Source organism: Brettanomyces bruxellensis, chromosome 9 (assembly GCF_011074885.1).
Source record: "Brettanomyces bruxellensis chromosome 9, complete sequence".
NCBI lineage: Eukaryota > Fungi > Ascomycota > Pichiomycetes > Pichiales > Pichiaceae > Brettanomyces > Brettanomyces bruxellensis.
In genome coordinates, this window is record NC_054690.1 from 2,558,375 (window position 1) to 2,577,117 (window position 18,743).

Here is an 18,743-nt window from a genome sequence, read left to right on the forward strand (position 1 = left end):
CAACATGTCAGATTGGTCTACAGCTGAAAATCCTTTTATGGATAATGGCGAGGTCTATAGCAATACATTTAAGCCTCTTCCATTGCCAGATGATTCATTAGGTTTTGATGCTATAGAGCCTCCAACAGTGACTCCTGCAGCTACAGTGAGACCCGATATCACACAGGGATTGCAGAGTAGTAGAGATAGTGGCAAGAGTACGCAGGATCAAGACGATGATTTAGAGTCAATTCTTTTTGATTTAGGAATACAGGATGCTTATGATTCACCAGTGAATCCTTCATCTGGTGAACAATCTTCAGAAACTGGATCGGTGCTATATGAAAAGACACATACGAGAAAAATAAGCGGATCGGGCATTTTTGGGTTTGTTGGAACTGGTTCCAATACACAGCTGGCAATACCGGGAATAGATATTAATTCTGTGCCGCTTAATAACAAAAAGCCAGTTTATAATGAGGTGATGAACTTTGACAACTTAAACTTTCATCGAAGTCACCCGAACGCTCAATGCCGGGAAGGCCTACAAAGTTCTGCAAAGGTCCAAAGGGTGACAAGATTGCGTAGGCGTGACAGTCTCAAGCATGATGATGATCCGGACTACTTTTTCACTGGTGATGCTAGTGGAAAATACAAATTTCCTACATCCTCAGTCACTTTAGGTAGCACAGGGCAGGTGACTGCTTCTTATTCGGCCCAGGATTTGAAGGCTTTGAGACCATATCATGATAATTTGGAAGGCTGCCACCCTGATAATAGAAGAACCCCATCTGCAATAGCATCATCTCCAATAAGAAAAGCCCCGATCGCAGTAGTATCTTATCATCACCAACTAAGGAAGTCAATAGTGTTGAAGATATTGACAGGATTCTTAATGGTAAGGACTTGAAAGGCGGAAGTGCCGTAGCAAAGCCTAAGCTTTCACATCAAATCCCTAGTTTGGCTCCTTTGTCTAGCACTAGCGTTCAATCAAGTCCTGGTGCACAAGCATATAAGAGCCCAGATATGAGCCCCGTGACTAGTTCTCCAATAAGGTTCAAGTCTGTCTCACCTTTTGGAAAAGGAACAAAGTTTACAACTCCTCTGAAAGTTAAAAATACATTCTCCCGCACGCCAAGTCCGCAAAGGGCCCCTAAACGACTAAACTGGATTCCGACATTAATCACAAAAAAGAATGATTTATCGGAGAAGATTCTTAAAGAACAAGCTAAGTCCCCAACTAGAAAGAAAAGGCCAACAATTAGATCAACACTGGCTACGGGTACTTTGGACAAATATTTTGTTGGTCCTGATAGCAATAAATTATACACATGCAAGTATAAAAACTGCAGTAAAACATTCACCAGAATATCAAACATCCGAGCACATATTCAAACTCATCTTTGTGACAGGCCATTTGTTTGCCCAGTATGTAAAAAAGCATTTGTCAGGAATCATGACTTGAGACGTCATTACAAAGGACATCTGGAATATCAGTATGTCTGTCCATGTGGTAAAAAGTTTCCAAGACAAGATGCACTAAAAAGACATAGAATAAGGAATATATGCGTCGGTGGTATCCCTGATGATAGAGGGGTGCTGAAAAGAAAAGGTAAGAAATCTAAAAAGAGAGAAAATAAAGCAAGGATAATCATTCAGAATACCATCACGAATGATTTTAGCAGTGCAATTCATAATCATACAAAACAGCAGATGTATACAAATAATTGTGGCCATGTATGGACACCGGCACCTACGAACATAATTCCTAATCAACTTCAAAGGCAGATACTCCCACAAAAAGCACCTTTGAACACATTCCGACCTCCAGAATTAAGGTCACAAGGCCTTTCCGTTGCTGGATATTCTAATGCTACAGAAACAAATATTTGCCAACATCCAGAATTTGGTGCAACAAATGGACAATGTCCACCGTACATTCAGGAAAATATGATTAATTCAATTCCGAACGGTGGAAATGGATCTAATACCAATAACGAACTTGACATGTCGATGGAATATCCCTTTGATTTTGATGAAATCACAAATTTTTAACTGAACGTGATATTGCTTTCAACTAAAATGTATCAAAATATCTTTCAATTCATCAGTCAAATTTTTTTTTCATTGAAATGTTATCACCTTGAAGCCGCCTACGTGAATTAGAAGCCGTTACAGCAAAGGTATTTATTTGATGCCGTGAATTTTTGTTCTTTTTCTTAATGTTTATTTACCCACCCTCCCACCCACCTTTTGTTGTTGTCGTTGTTAATTTTTTTCTTTTTTCTTTACTTTGTATAATAGCAGGTTCAATATCACATCCATTGAAGCAAACCTCAAATTCTATTAGTATACATGTAATATAAAAAAATAGTGAGATCAGTACGGTATTCCGTTTGTAAGTCTCTGGAACTCATCATATGTTTTGGTAGCAACACTTAAATAAGACTTTTTAACTAAACCCCTCATAAAGGCAGCTGCACCTTCGGCATCTCTTTCCGGAACAAAGCGTGCCTTTAAATGCTTAATTGTTGCATTCTTGAAGCAAGGAAGACCACTGTCGAGCATCGGCATAACTGCTGTAATAATCATATCCATATGTTCACGACAAACCAGGAAGCTCTTTACGCATAACTCCTCAAACCATTTGAAAGCCTGGGTGTCAGTTGAACCGCCCATAACCTTCACCATCTCCTTGGTGAGTTTGAAAGGCGACTGCTCGAATGTAACCCCACCTGGTGCAATATCAAAGCAAAAACCAAAGTCCACGTGCAAAACATGGCCTTGATTATCATACATTATGTTACCATTGTGACGATCCTTAATGGCTAGCAAATATGTGATAATAGAATATGAAGCCATAGACTTAACAAAATTATTTCTTGCCTTTTGAAATTCGGGTGATGTCTCGGGACCAAACTGTGTAATAAAGTATTCGTACAACCCATTGACAGCTTCACGTCCAAGCATGTCACGTGAGATGGAGTTTGGAAGAACATCAATAATTCCACATCCAGGAGCAGTAGCTGTCACCCGATATGGATAAACATAAACGTCAAGGCCTGCAGTCATCCACATGGTTCTAAATATAGCCATCAATTGAATAACCAACACATCCTGTCGGCAATCGTCGCCAACCTTGAAAATTGCACCTAGGTTCACCGTCTCGTAATTTAACTCATCACTGATTTCTTCACTACTGTCATCCGAAATTTGATCTACTTTCCTTCTTATCTTGAATGTTGCCATAAAGGGTGCCTTTGCATGGGATTGTAAAGGTTTCCCTGACTTTCTATCAATGTCAACAACAACTCCGTCTGGATTACTTGGTAAATACACACCATCCTGAAGCTTAATCTTCATCATTTCTTCATCTATTTTCCTCTTCTTTTCAGCCTTTGATTTCCTAATGTATGGTTTTAATTTGCCAGAAATATTAGTGACAGCATCAAAGAAAGAGAATTCTTTTTCATAGTAGGATCTATCGGCCGAGGTGAATTCCTCAACCATCGTTTTTTTAATATTATCAAGCGTTGGCTTGATGGTATCGGGAATCTTGCAGTCCTCGTCTTTGTACGAATTAGCACTCATGTTCCAAATAATCTGATGTGCAAACAATGGTGAAACATTGGCTGTTTCCAATATGTATCTTCTGATGTATCCTAACTTATCGTATCTTAAAGTTTGGACGATCTGAGGCACATAGAAGAAGGTCTGATGAGAATCAAAGTATTCAATCGAACTCATTGCATATTGTAAAATCAAAGGGCTAGTATTGAATGGTGGCATAAAAAATCTTATTGAGTCTAGTGGTGAAGCCACTCCCCATACAAGAATGGCTGATGAATTCCGACCTTTTGCGGTAGAAGCCAAAAAGTTCACCGCGCATGCATCTTCAATCACTTTGAATGGATATTTATTAATTAACATTTCAAGTTTAGACCGTAAGTCTAAACTGTTCTGGCCATATCTGTCGAATAAATTTACAGCCAGACGTCCATCAATGAAAAATGCATCTGACATCACACGATCATTAAATTTAAATTGAGAATAGCACACAAGACCCTCGTTATTTTCACGAGGATGAAGCCATGAATAGAGAAAAGCAATCTCACTGTCTAAAAACATTAATAAAATGTTTCTCTTTTGTTCTTGGCTCTTGGTATTAAAAGTAACTTCAGAGAAATACTTCGCAACGGCAACCAACGCCGAATATTCGGCCTTAGTTCTGAGTTTGTTACTTCCAAATGGAGGCTTTGCCTTGCAACTGAACCATGAAAGGGCGGCATCAAGAATAAGATTGATGAGGAGTGGAATACTCCTGCTACTCAAAGCCAGGTGTGCTTTTAGAATCGAAATTGCAAATTTAATAAGCTCAAATCTGGCAAGACGAGCATATGGATGTTCGCTGCCTTTAATAAGACCCTTCAAAGATGAAACAATTAAATCCGTGAACAATTTTAAAGTGTGATCACTTTCAAACTTTGATGATTGGAAATGTGAATGTAAAAGCCTGATCAAGTCCAAATGGGGCCTTATGTTAGCCTCTGCAGTCTTTTCAAAGTGAGAAATTACTTCTTTTCTGGTTGGAAGATATAGCATCGGATACATCGCAGGAGGCATTACGGAATCTCTTCTAGAATAAAGGCCAATTCCAAGACCCACGGATAGCTCAAATTGAAGTATAATTTCAGAAAGAAGCTCAGCCGAAGCCTCCGGCTTGTCTTTCATTATTCCTAACCATATGTTAGTGGCCATATCAATACTTTGCGATGTGAACTCCAAAAAGGGAAGCTCGCTGGCCCACCTGACAAGTTCACCGCGCACTTTGGAGTGTGTAAATGCAATAGCACTAGTTATATCGTTCATAACACTTACAACTTCTGAATGTGTGATTTTTACTCCCGAAAGATGTTTCTCCTTTAGTGAGGACACTCTAATCGACAATTTGCCAATTGTTTCTCTTTCTCTATCGTCTATTGCTTCGAAAGAGTCATCACTTTGTTCTTCATCTTTCCCCAAAATAGTTGATGATTTTGCCCCATAGTGATCTGAGACAAGCTTGTGCCTTGCGGTACGCACTGGACCCAATTTATAATATTCTTGATCCATCGTAGCTGCTTTATTCGTCATTTTGAGAGCAAAATCAGCACCGTACTTCATTCCACTTCTGTGTTGCTCTGTCTTCTTCAGATAAGCATATAGAATAGATGTCATATCTTGTTCAGCCCTACTCAAAACAAGGGAAATGCTCTTCTCAGCGAATGAACTAAATTTATTAAGCGTTTGTTTCCTCCATTGATAAGAGTCAGACAATGTCAGTTTTATCCCCATAATATCGGAAACAAAAATAATATTTGGTTCGTATTCGTGGGTATCTGCATCAACAATACTGTTATAAAGGAGAGTAAGAATATCCAGCATAGAAAAAGCACTCTTCTCATGGCAAAGAGACGATGGAATCAATGTTATAATCCGATTGGCGCATTGAAATGCAACAGTTTGAAGATTCTGATCTCTATGACAGCAATAAATGAATAACTGTTGAAGCTGACCTGTAACTCTCTTGACAGTAAATTGAGATGATCCACCTACGCGCATCCTATTAATATACTGAGAGCAGCAAAAGTACGCAATAGCACCTACAAAGGTGTCGAGGTGCGCAATTGTAACTGATGGATCTGACAGATACTCCAAACATGTTGAGCAGTTACCACAATCTACCCGGAGCATTTCCACTAGTAAATTTGTTGAAAGGAATATCAAGCCAGGTCGTGAAACTTGAGTCTCAAATACCTTGGCGCTGATCTTTTTTGATGAAATAATGTCACTCAACGTATCCCTGTAGAGTTTCTCTGTCTGCTTGGAAGACGCTCTTCTTAAGACAGTATTTAACTCTATCGATGTTTCGCTCCTATTCCAAGATAAGTCGGATGCCAAAGCTGGAGTATTGTAGGCTATTCTTCTAAGAGAGAGATACTCTTTTTTATAGCGAGGAGAATTATATGTGAAACCATGAACACAAAGGTTAAACCATGCATCTCTAAAAAGGCCCATCAAAGATTTGTCAGTAATTTTCAAAGGCTCTTCTGTAATATTTGGAAGAACGTGTGCTAACGGCTCTAAAAAACTTTCAATTTCCAATGCGGATGCGGCAACATCATTATTTGATCTGTGGTGATCTGCATCTTCTAGATCACCTTTAGCAACAATAGATGAAAGCATTTCCTTGAGATAAAGTTTGTATAGCTCCCCATCGGGTTTTTTAGCCAAACTCTCGGATAGTTTAACCCAAACGTGCATGGTCATTCTTCCTATCTTAGAATCTGGTTTACAAGTAGCTGCCGCCTCATAAAAGAATCTCAACACAATTGAAAACTCCCTGTTCTTCATAACGTCCACTAAATCTACCAAGCTCTCTAAAAATATACAATTAAACTCATCGGGCACCTTTCTTATTTTTTGCGAAAGAAGTGTTATCACAAGAATGTTGATGGATTCGTCACTAAACTCTTTTGAAATTTCAAGGATCACACCAACAACATTCTTGCACATAACTTCCTGAGCTTCTCTTGTAAGATAATGAGAGCCAGCATTGTTGGAAGTTGCAAAGTCACTATCTTCCCCGTCTACTGTGGTGTTTCGTGTTGCCTCTGGTATCTTTCCATTAGATGTTGTATCCTTAGTCTCGTTCGTTGTAATTGGATCAGGAAGCAAGTTTGTCAAGCTATAAATACAGGAGACAACCTCATCCTCGGATAAAGTCTTTAAGCTGAATGTAAGTGACTGCGCTAGGGCTCTTGAATTTGCTTCATCAATAATTGGGTACGATAAAATAACAGGGAAACTTTTTGTAACCAGCAGACCAAATTTTCGATCACTTTCAGAAAGAAGCGCAGCCGCAGAAAATGTGCTCAGCATCAAATCTGAGTTTATCTCCTCCACAATCTGGTCAGTCCCTGTTTCTCTTAGCTGAGAAAGAGAGTCCATGTAATTTACAACCAATTCGCTCATACATTTAAACGGAACGACCGAAGCAACGTATCCCAAAAGCATTAAATCAAGACTGATTGCTTTTACATTGTTATAGAGCACCCTCTTAGAAGAACTAATAGATATCATACCTTGCTTGTTTTCCAAATTTTTGATACATTGAGAGTATCCATCAACTGCATCTTTAATGAGAACTTTATCATCCGAAGTGATGTTGTATGCGACAGAATCGGATTTAAGCAAACGCTTAGTTAGCGTTTCATCCTCTGGGACGTGAACCATGTTTTTGAAAAGTTCAATACATACTTGACCTAATAAATGAACAAACAGTAGGAATGAAAAATCATAGTTGGAATTTATAACCGATGGAGGCCAGTTGACATCGTTTAAAACTGAAACATTGTCTGCAACAGAGCTGATTTCTTTGTAGAAATTGTCTTTTTTGAAAAGATTGAGTAAGTCCTCGATCAACTGCGGACTAAGAATTTTTGCATTGTCGACTAATCCCTGCAAGAAACCCACAAGTGCAAATGATGCATGCAGATCAATATCGGATCTATATCCCAACAAAAACTGCTGAAGGGTTTCAGTTGCTTCTTGCCTCAATGTGGAAAACTTCAAACCAAGACATGCAATCGCATTTGTTAATTCATATGCTATCTTAGTACGAATGTTTGGGTAAGCGTTTTGAGTAGATCTTCCAGATTGGAATTTTTGATATTTGGCATCAATGAGATATCTTTCAAACCTGGAAAAAAGAATTTCTGCTTGAACTTTGTTCCTTATATGCTTAGAACTCCTGCACAGCGCAAAGAGCGTATCCAATTCAATCTGCGAAATTGGCTCATTAAAATTGTCCGACGATGGTCTAGTCCTTTCTAAAATCTTCTTGAAACCGGGCGAGACAGCTTTATCTAAGCTCACCGCCGAATTTGTTTTTTCAACAGTCAACTGTGTTAATCGTTCAAGAGCAGTGACTCTAATTGATTCTCTAGAAGTCCTATAAGAGATTGTGTTTGTTAGTATCAAAATATAACTGTTGGTCAAGAATGTTACTACCAGAAACGTACCCATAGAAATCCATTGCTTCGAAAGTTAGTTGTCCACTCGTCCGAATTAAAAAAAGTAAGCTAATAAAATATATATGAAATAGAGTGTGCAGAGTTAGGATTAGTCTTTGCCTTACTCCTTTACGTACAATGTTATGTTAAGATGGGTTATTGATGCAGGCTCAATTCGCATGAATCTCGCACAAACTTGAAGAGAAAAAATATATATATAAAAATGAAATTAAAATTCTTTACTTTCGAGAAAAAGGAAACTTTGTCGGATCCTCACCTCGGCAGATGTCGGTACGTTCTTGAATTATAAATCTTGCTGATATTAACCGAGTGTACTTTAAAGATCTATCATTAATGAAGTTATCCTGTTAACCAGTTATAAACTTATAGAATACAATAATTGTACTTCATGTAAAAAAAAAAAAAGGCGATGACGAAATTAGTATTATTCAGGGTTTTATCGCACTATCCATCGGTTCAGTTATCTTGAGTCCTCTAGAACACAAAAAGAGTGTTCGTCGTAGTATATCACAGTCACAAAAGAAATTTACCTCACAGGAAGTACTCCCAGTATTTGTAACAGTAATGTCTATAAGAAAAGATTGTGATCTGCAGCAAGGCCTAAAAAGCTTAAATGCTCGTATATTACGTTCATGAGTATGTCTCAATAAGAGTATCACGCAACGATCCAGATATGGCATCTGGCTGAGCATCCTGCAATTTAAATATACTCTCAATGACAGATAGTTCTGGAGCGGTCGTAGCCAAACCAGTGACTGAAAGCCAGTCATTCACAACCATACCAGCACCGATGACTGGAGAGCCTCTGTTAACGGTTCCCGCCACAAGTGGAACTTGAAGCAATGATGAAAGTTCTTCCTGATCTTGAATAGGAGTCTGAGGGTGAACTAATCCACCCTGGTTAGATATACAACAGTATGAACCAACTAGAACATTTCCAGCAATAGTTTGTCTAAACACTTCAACGCCCAATGTATCTGCTATAATTTCTTCTGTCTCCCGTTCAATATCTGGGTGTACTAATGCCACATAATCATTGCAACAAATGACATTTCCCAAAGCAGATAATCTTTCCTCAACTCTTTGAATTTTAACACTGTCTGGTAAACTGTTTCGTAGATGCATCAATTCTTGATCCGTTGTTTGAGATGGCACCAATAATCCCCTTCTGTTTCCTGCAACCATTCTTCCAATAATCTTTGTTCCAGCGATTGTTGTATGAACAACTGGAATCACATCACCAAGCTCTGCTTCGAACGCAGAATAAAAGTTTTCTGATCCTCCAAGTGCAACCAAACAATAGGAGTTTGTAAGTTTGGAGAAAACACCAACTTCATTAGAATTTTCAAACTGTGCTCTGGTAGCCATGACGTTATAATCTTCCCTGAAAACTACTCTGTTATTCAATGTCACCTTTTATATCTCTTTTGTCTTATATGGAAAGACCTGACGTGTGCATTTGTTACAACGACTAAAAGAAAGACAAAGGATATTCAATGTATGCTAATTTTCAGCAGTTGGAAAATTTTACCAAAAATTTTTTTTGTCTATTTTTTCCTCAATATCTCTTTATCTCCTTTTTTTTTTTGTGGGTGGCGTATCTTTTATAGGTGTACGGATGATACGTCATCGTGTGTTCACCAGTTTACGTTACTACAATCTTCTACTCTATATGTATTGATATTAATATATATTGAAATTCGGTAAACAGAAATTAAACATTAAAATTCAAATTCAAATTAACTAAAATACACATAAATGCAACCTGTAAATAGAAATATGAATGAAGAAAGCCACATTTTATATTCTTCACTCTCTTTAGTCAAGATCAACATTGACATCACCATCAGGATCGGCAAAGTCGTCGATCTCAGCATCATCAGTCCAATCTTCAACTGACTTCACATCAGTTCCATCTGCACTCTTGTGATTTGGAACCACGATAAGTTCATCGTTCTTAGTTGTGATTTTCACGGTCTCTTTATCCTTAACCTGACCATTCAAAATCATGATTGCCAAAGGATTCAAGATGGTATTCTGAATCAATCTGTTCAAAGGCCTAGCACCAAGATTCACCGAGTAGCCATTGTTGCACAAGTAACCCAAGGCCGACTGATCTAGGTCAAGCTTAATCTCCTTTCCACTAGACTTGAATCTCTTTTCGATTTCAGAAAGTCTCAAACCGACAATCTTGGAAATTGCATGTTTCGACAATCTGTTGAAGATAACCACTGCCGAAATTCTGTTAAGGAATTCTGGTCTGAAGTGGCCACGAACAACGTTCATGACTTGGTTACGAACATCCGGCATAATCTTTGTGCTGTTAGATGCAGCAATGTACTCTGCGCCTAAGTTAGAAGTCATGATAACAATGCAGTTAGCGCAGTTCACCAAGGTTCCATTGGCTGCAGTAATTCTACCATCATCTAGCATTTGCAAAAGAATGTTTAACACCTCTGGAGCTGCCTTCTCCACCTCATCGAATAGAACCACAGAGTAAGGTTTCCTGAGCAACTGGTTCGTTAGCATACCACCCTCTTCATAACCAACATATCCAGCGGTAGAGCCAAGCAACTTTGAGACTGAATACTTCTCCATCAATTCAGAACAGTCAATACGAACCATAGCCTTTTCGTCATTAAATAAGAAAGAAGCCAACCTCTTCGCCAACTCGGTCTTACCAGAACCAGAAAGACCCAAGAACATGAACGATGCTGGTTGGTGAGGATTGGCAAGGCCTGAACGTGATAATCTGATTGCATTAGAAACCGCTTTAACAGCTGTACCTTGGCCAACAACAACAGATGACAATTCCTTCTCCATGTTAATCAATTTCTCGTTTTCAGTTTGAGATAACTTCGAAACTGGAATACCAGTCAATCTGGCTGCGGTGTCAGCAATCTGGTCAGGACCAACAACATTTCTCACCATATAAGCTTTTGACTCTTCCTCCTTAACGGCTTCGTCCTCCAACTTCTGGATTCTCTTTTTAACGTCTGGAATGGCGAACATCTTCAAATCAGCAATCTGGGCAGAGTCGTGTCTTCTCTCAGCATCCTGTTCCTTAATTTCTAATTGATCTAACTTTCTTTTGGCTGCTGTAAGCTCTTCATGACCCGCCATTTCCTTTTGATACTTGGCTTTAATCGGAGCCAACTGAGCCAACACGTCCTGTTTCTTCTTCTCGGCCTTTGCCAATCTATCCTTGGTGGATGAATCGGCATCCTTATCCCTTTCCAATGCCTTAATCTCCACATCAATTAACTGGAGTTGTCTTTCCTTAGAATCAAGTTCCTCTGGCTTTGAATCACGAGCAACGGCAACACCTGCTGCAGCCTCGTCCATTAAGTCAACAGCCGAGTCAGGAAGCTTTCTGTATGTTAAGTAGCGTGAAGCCAATCTGGCTGCTGCAACCAATGCACTGTCCAAAATACGAACACCATGATGAATTTCATACCTAGGCTGCAAGCCACGAAGAATTGCAACAGTTTCATCAAGTGTTGGCTCACGAACATCGATTCTTTGGAAACGACGCTCAAATGCACCATCCTTCTCAATGTACTTTCTGTATTCATTCACGGTGGTTGCACCAATGCAGTGGAAACGGCCCCTTGCCAATGCCGGTTTTAACAAGTTTGCGGCATCGCTCTTACCATCTCCCATCAACATATGAATCTCATCAATAAATAGTATGATCATGATCTTCGACTTTTCAATATCGTTCAAGACACCTTTAATACGCTCTTCAAACTCACCCTGATATTTTGCACCAGCCTTCAATGCACCAAGATCCAATGCGTAAAGCTTGCAGTTTTGAAGAATTCTTGGAACATCATTATCAACAATTCTTTGTGCCACTCCTTCCACGATAGATGTTTTACCAACACCAGGGTCACCGATAAGGCAAGGATTTGATTTAGTTCTCCTTGCCAACACCCTGATTGTACGTCTTATTTCTTCTTCACGGCCAATCACTGGATCAATTTTACCCTCACGTGCAGACTCCGTCAAATCTCTAGCGTACTTCTTCAAAAATTCAGATGCTTGTGACGAATCTGCCTGTCTTGAATCTATCCTGTTTCCTCCGCGGAGGGTTGTGACCTGCTGTTTCAATGCATCTGGGTTAATTCCACACTCCTGACATATACCCTTGACAGATGAATCGTCTAAAAGGGCTAAAAGTATGTGATCCTGGCCAATATATGTATCTTTCTGCAATTTCATGTTTTTCTCAGCATTTTCCACAATTTGAGCAGCCGAGGCAGACATTGTTGGCTGTGAATTTGATCCTTGAACACTAGGAAGTCTCACAAGGTGTCTGTTAACTGTTCTCTCAAATGGTGTCCAATCAAAACGGGCACCCTCTATAATTGACTTAAGATAAACATTCTCCGCTTGCTTATCCTCGCCGATGACGTTAGATGGTGTCATAGCAGCAAGAAAATGAAGAGGAACCATCTCCGGATTTGAATTTTGCTTGCATAATTGCTGGGCATTGGTAATGATTTCCAATGCCTTATCTGTGAAATGTGATGAATCCATGTTTTAAAGTTTTTATCTAATAATATAAACCCTTAACCAGTTCTTCAATCAAACAAATATCAATTGAAATGCACAAACTGAAATAAAACTAACGTAGTCCGGGCTTTGTCGAAACTTCAACAGTTGAAAAGTCTGGCATCGTATGCCACCCTTATATAATGTGTTCGTGGATGCATCCAACCATATCATTATTTAGGTTAAAGCAATTATGAAAAAAGTATTCGATATTCCGGCATGCTCTGGATTTTTCTCTGCTGCCTAGAAATCTCCCGCTCCTTCCGGTTGCTACCAGGAGCTTCTAGAAGGTACCAGGTAACCCCGCGTGATGTCCCACTGCTTTTTTTTTTGTATTCCCCATTTTTTTTCTCTCACCATACTCGCCCTGCATTTTTTTTTACAGCGAGCCAGCCCGACCACTGCTCGAGATTGTAAGCAAAATCCATCCATCCTCTTGAAACGTCTGCATAGCTGAGCACTATTAACTAGCTTTCCTATCATTCAGCTGTCAAAATTTAATTTTTAAACCTGGTTGGATGTAATCATTTTTGATTGTTCGTTTCGGGATTTGTGCAGCTGATTTGGCGGTATTATTTATGTGCCTCCTTACATTGCCAATAGTAATTACGTAATACAAGTTAATGACGATATATTACAGGATTTCTTGTTATCTAACTTTGCTAGTAAAATGATGACCATTAGTATAATTCTATGCACATATTGTATACGAACTTTTAAATATATAACACATGGGAAGTCATTTTAATACCGCATGTCATTCATGTTCTTCTTTTTCTCATTGCATTATATTCTACCTCATTTCACTCGTAAAATTAATAATACTCTTGATATTTTCGGAAAAGATGGACACAATATTTTGAAATAAATATGTTTATAAAATTCCTAAATTTATTACTAGTGTCACACAAATTGAGAACATTAAATGTTCTCAACTGGTTGAATATCCTAAAGGACAAGGGATCAAATGAATAAAAATAAAATACATTGAAGAAGTGTGATGTAAAAGATAGATGAGTAAAATATTGTGCGATATATTTCATGCATTCCTACGGACCTTCTTAGGTATGTACAATACGGTATGCCATTAGATACGCCCGTCAACAAATGTATTATCGGATCAACTTTGTTAACCTTACGGACCAATATATACCAGTAAATATCATTCTTGTTCTAGATCCCCAAATTAGTAATAATAGCTTGGGAGAGAACCTATTTCGAATATTGACGAGGATTCAGGATTTACAGAGGTATATGTAAACATTTTCCTTTCAAGATATGAAATATTCGTATATATAAAATAGGGTTAATGAAACGCCACCACATATATTCTACATAAAAATGTATTTAAAAAGTATACGGAAGTCCATACCAGAAATTAAACAAAAAAATATATATAGATAATCGCCAAAACCTTTGGACAAAACCATTCAGTTTATTCGCATGTGGTGCTGAACACTGACCATAGAGAAATAGAATTTCCTGTTATATGGTATTACCCCTAGTTCCCAGAGAATACAATTTTTTAAGTCGATTGACCGGACGGATACTGTATACCGGCTTTTTCTGACATAGATGTCGTAGAAAAATATTTAAATATCAGATGCAAATTTCTTCATTGCCGATGTCGGATATTATCTTTTTTCAGGACAGACCAGTGAAAATCTAGCTTCACCAAACACACACATCTATCGAGAATAAGGGGTGGATTTTAAGGACCAAAGAAAAAGCCAGATATTGCGAAAAGTGCCAGCAGGGTGGCGTTTGGCATTTGTTTCTTATGCTATCTAAATTATGGCAAGTAAATATAACATCGTGTGCTTTTTTATCGAAAGAGCAATAGAGGAATGAAACAGGGACCGTTTGTACGGATTATGTGTTGATTAAAAGTCCATTCCACCGGTCCGGTATACACCTCCTGTAATAGGCAAAGTGAAAAAAAATACAAGTTCCCCGCATCTAAGCTGCTCCGAAGCTCGAAAATTTTTTTTTTTTTTTTTTCGTTTCTTATTACAGATTCGCGCGATGCTATTGGAAGACAAAGCTCGAAACTGATGATTTACTGGATAGTGCTGGTGTCAGGACCAAAAGCAGTTTGTGCTGTAATTGAGCAGGACATGAGGGGCACTTCAAAAACATTGATGATACCAACATATTCGCAATAGTGCATATGATATTGCTTTATCCAATACTCAGCGTAAGAATTTGGTTAGCTGTTAGATATTTGGCACAGCCGAGGAAAGTTAAAATGCGATGATCGCATAACGGAACCGAGATTTCAAAAAGAAGATAATTTTTTCAGGTGATTTACAATTTTACAATGCATGACAGGATGGGCGAAAGCTAGAGTGCCAGAGTAGGAAGCAAAATGAGTTAGCTATCGTGTAGAGGGAGAACATTTACACCGGCAGTTTGTTGAGGCAAAAGTTACCTGGTAGAATGTGAATTAAGTAGGTGTAGGTCGGCTTTCTGGTAGAGGCGGGCTGAATGATTGTACTCCGAAAAGAAATTAATGACAGGAGGGGAAAATTTTTAGCAAGCGGTAAAAAGTGAAAAATCGGCAAAAATTATGATAATAGAGTCCTGACAGTATATCTGCTTCTCCTAGAATGGGATCGAAAAATATAATAGATTTAGGGGAAACGGGGGATACAAGATGCGTGCGAATGGAAGATAATTGTAATCGTAAGCAAAGTGATTATTTGGATTATTTGGATTGTTTTCCTTATTGGACCATTTAAATAGAAGGTCATTTCCTTGAAAAACCACGCTTTCTACATTAAACGAAACCCTCTTACCCACATTTATTTCTTTCGAAACTAGGATTAATTTATACCTCGTACAAGAGCTTATTTGTTGTCAGTTCTACTCTCGTAATAGGAGCATACTTTGATTTTCTGCAAGGGAAAACAACAGCAATTACCCATCAACAAAATACAAGATGCTTGCAGCAACTAGAGGATTGAGAGTTCCAAGGCAGTGCAGAGGCCTCGCCTCGGCTGTCTCTAGCAGCTTAAGCAGAGACTCAAAAGTGCACATGAATAACTTGGAGTCGCACTCTTTCATCAATTACAAAAAGAACTTGGAAAATCTTGCAATCGTTAGAAAGAGATTGAACAGACCACTTACATATGCAGAAAAAATCTTATACTCACATTTGGATGATCCTGCCACTGCTGATATTCGCAGAGGTGCTTCATACCTGAAACTCAGGCCGGACAGAGTTGCTTGCCAGGATGCAACTGCTCAGATGGCTATTCTTCAATTCATTTCGGCAGGCCTTCCATCCGTTGCCACGCCTGCAACCGTCCACTGTGATCATTTGATTCAGGCCCAGAAAAGTGGACCTGAGGATTTGGTTAGAGCAAAGAAGTTGAACAAGGAGGTTTACGATTTCTTGGCATCTGCCTGTGCCAAATATAACATTGGCTTTTGGAAGCCTGGTTCCGGTATTATTCACCAGATTCTTTTGGAGAACTACGCATTCCCAGGTGCCTTGTCTATTGGTACTGACTCTCACACACCTAATGCTGGTGGATTGGGTCAATTGGCAATTGGTGTTGGTGGTGCTGATGCCGTCGATGTGCTGGCAGGCCAGCCTTGGGAGTTAAAGGCTCCAAAATACATCGGTGTGAAGTTGACCGGTAAGATGTCTGGATGGACTGCTCCTAAGGATATCATTTTGAAACTTGCCGGAATTACTACTGTGAAAGGTGGTACCGGAGCAATTGTTGAGTACTTTGGTGATGGTGTTGAGACATTCTCCTGTACCGGTATGGCCACTATCTGTAATATGGGTGCTGAGATTGGTGCTACAACATCCGTTTTCCCATTCAACAAGTCTATGGTTGAGTACTTAAATGCTACCGGCAGATCTGAGATTTCCGACTTTGCTAACTTGTACCATGACTACTTGTCTGCAGATAAAGGTTGTGAGTACGATCAGGTTATTGAGATTAACTTGAGCAACTTGGAACCTTACGTTAATGGTCCATTTACCCCAGATCTTGCCACCCCAGTCTCAAAAATGAAGGAGGTTGCTCCAAAGAAGGGATGGCCAACAGACGTCAGGGTCAGTTTGATTGGTTCGTGCACCAACTCTTCGTACGAAGATATGTCTCGTGCCGCCTCAATTATTAAGGATGCTGAGGCTCATGGCTTGAAGGCCAAGACTTTGTTCACGGTTACGCCAGGTTCCGAGAGAATTAGGGCAACTATTGAGCGTGATGGATTCCTTCAGACTTTCCGTGACTTCGGAGGCAAGGTTCTTGCAAATGCATGTGGACCATGTATCGGTCAATGGGACAGGAAGGATATCAAGAAGGGTGACAAGAATACGATTGTTTCCTCTTTCAACAGGAACTTCACTTCAAGAAACGATGGAAACCCTCAGACTCATGCTTTCGTCGCTTCTCCAGATATGGTTGTTGCATATTCCATTGCCGGCGACTTGAGATTCAATCCTATGACTGACACCCTCAAGGGAGCCGATGGAAAGGAGTTCAAGTTGAAGCCACCTCATGGAATTGGTCTTCCACCAAAGGGATATGATCTTGGTGAAAAGGTTTACCAGGCTCCACCCGAAGATAGAGCAAGCGTTGAGGTCGCTATTGATCCAAAGTCCGACAGATTGCAGAAATTGGTGCCTTTCAAGCCTTGGGATGGAAAGGATCCAAAGAATATGCCAATTTTGATTAAGTCATTCGGAAAGACCACTACTGATCATATCTCTATGGCTGGTCCTTGGTTAAAGTACCGTGGACATTTGCAGAATATCTCTAACAACTACATGATTGGTGCAATCAACATTGTTAACAAGAAAGCTAACAACGTCCAAAACCATTACACTGGAAAGTGGGACGGTGTTCCAGACACGGCCAAATGGTACAGGGACCATGGCCACAAGTGGGTCGTTATTGGAAGTGAGAACTTTGGTGAAGGTTCTTCCAGGGAGCACGCCGCTTTAGAGCCAAGATACTTGGGAGCATTCGCCATCGTGACAAGATCATTTGCCAGAATTCACGAGACTAACTTGAAGAAGCAGGGTCTTCTTGCCTTGAACTTTAAAGATCCTGCAGATTACGACAAGATAAACCCATCTGATGAGATTGATATTGTTGGTCTAGACAAATTCGCTCCTGGTAGAGATTTGACCATGGTTGTGCATCCAAAGGACGGCAAGGCATGGGAATGCCCATTGACTCACACCTTCAACAAGGAGCAGATTGAATGGTTCAAAGCTGGTTCTGCTTTGAACAACATGAAGAACATATTTGCTGCTGAGAAAGCTGCTAGAAACTGAAGTAAGTGATCAAATTAAGTGTTTTCTTACTCTTTTTTCTCCTTCCAATAACTAGTAGTTAATTGCATCAAGCATGTGCATATGTGTAATATTTTCTTTTCTTTTTAACTCTATCTTAAGCGATATATCTATGGGCTTTCATGCCTATATTTATTTATCAAAGCAGCAAACTTGCAACCGGTAGCTTGAAATTGTATATAACAACGTGTGAGACAGTTGTGACTCTACTCTAATGCAAAAAAAAAGATCCCTTACGACATTACTTTTGCCCATTCGTGCCCCACTTCCCCTCTGAATCTGAACCTATAGGGACACAAAATATGTCAAATCATTTGGATTTACTTCAACATGATCTCGTTTACCTTTATCCTTATTGAGAACATAACCGCCAAATCCAACGGCCCCTTTATCACAGGCTCCACAAGTTAAGTACCTGCAAATCTGATATTGAACTGGTTCCAATGATTTGCCAGAACTTACCAATTGTATTTGAGGTAGTTCATGACTTTCCTTGTCGTTACCAACGTGCTTTGTTACGCCTATGTTATCAAAATCCCAAAAACTGTCAACCTTATAAAATGGTATATGTCCATCATTATTAATGGAGGGAATGCTTTGTATGTTTTCTTCAGGACATTGGACAAACCTGAAATTGGCATTCTCTATTTGCTTAACGACATACTTTCTAGATTGATCTTCTTTACGATTCTTGAAATCTGAATCTAAGGGAAGCCGTATGATTGTTGTACCACAACCAAATGGACACTTATATTTGCTCCGTTCCATCGTTGTGGATTTCTTTCGTACAATACATGAGTTTTACCAGAAAA

At 39.3% G+C, this 18,743-nt stretch overlaps 6 protein-coding genes across 6 annotated transcripts; 2 read left to right on the plus strand and 4 right to left on the minus strand.

The window, feature by feature from the left end:
• Positions 1-4: 4 nt before the first annotated feature.
• On the plus strand, positions 5-2,034 carry BRETT_002932 (uncharacterized protein; the record flags this gene model as incomplete). Its single annotated transcript, XM_041281449.1, has 2 exons — positions 5-814; positions 838-2,034. The coding sequence occupies 2 exons, from the start codon at positions 5-7 to the stop codon at positions 2,032-2,034; spliced, it is 2,007 nt and encodes a 668-aa protein (XP_041139240.1).
• A 324-nt stretch (positions 2,035-2,358) lies between these two features.
• Positions 2,359-8,056, minus strand: BRETT_002933 (uncharacterized protein; the record flags this gene model as incomplete). Its single annotated transcript, XM_041281450.1, has 2 exons — positions 2,359-7,972; positions 8,043-8,056. The coding sequence occupies 2 exons, from the start codon at positions 8,054-8,056 to the stop codon at positions 2,359-2,361; spliced, it is 5,628 nt and encodes a 1,875-aa protein (XP_041139241.1).
• A 628-nt stretch (positions 8,057-8,684) lies between these two features.
• On the minus strand, positions 8,685-9,422 carry TIF6 (Eukaryotic translation initiation factor 6; the record flags this gene model as incomplete). Its single annotated transcript, XM_041281451.1, has 1 exon — positions 8,685-9,422. One exon carries the CDS (start codon positions 9,420-9,422, stop codon positions 8,685-8,687), a length of 738 nt encoding a protein of 245 aa, XP_041139242.1.
• Positions 9,423-9,872: 450 nt separating this feature from the next.
• BRETT_002935 (uncharacterized protein) lies at positions 9,873-12,596 on the minus strand (the record flags this gene model as incomplete). Its single annotated transcript, XM_041281452.1, has 1 exon — positions 9,873-12,596. One exon carries the CDS (start codon positions 12,594-12,596, stop codon positions 9,873-9,875), a length of 2,724 nt encoding a protein of 907 aa, XP_041139243.1.
• A 2,956-nt stretch (positions 12,597-15,552) lies between these two features.
• On the plus strand, positions 15,553-17,913 carry ACO1 (Aconitate hydratase mitochondrial; the record flags this gene model as incomplete). Its single annotated transcript, XM_041281453.1, has 1 exon — positions 15,553-17,913. One exon carries the CDS (start codon positions 15,553-15,555, stop codon positions 17,911-17,913), a length of 2,361 nt encoding a protein of 786 aa, XP_041139244.1.
• A 303-nt stretch (positions 17,914-18,216) lies between these two features.
• Positions 18,217-18,699, minus strand: BRETT_002937 (uncharacterized protein; the record flags this gene model as incomplete). Its single annotated transcript, XM_041281454.1, has 1 exon — positions 18,217-18,699. One exon carries the CDS (start codon positions 18,697-18,699, stop codon positions 18,217-18,219), a length of 483 nt encoding a protein of 160 aa, XP_041139245.1.
• Between the last annotated feature and the right edge of the window lie 44 nt (positions 18,700-18,743).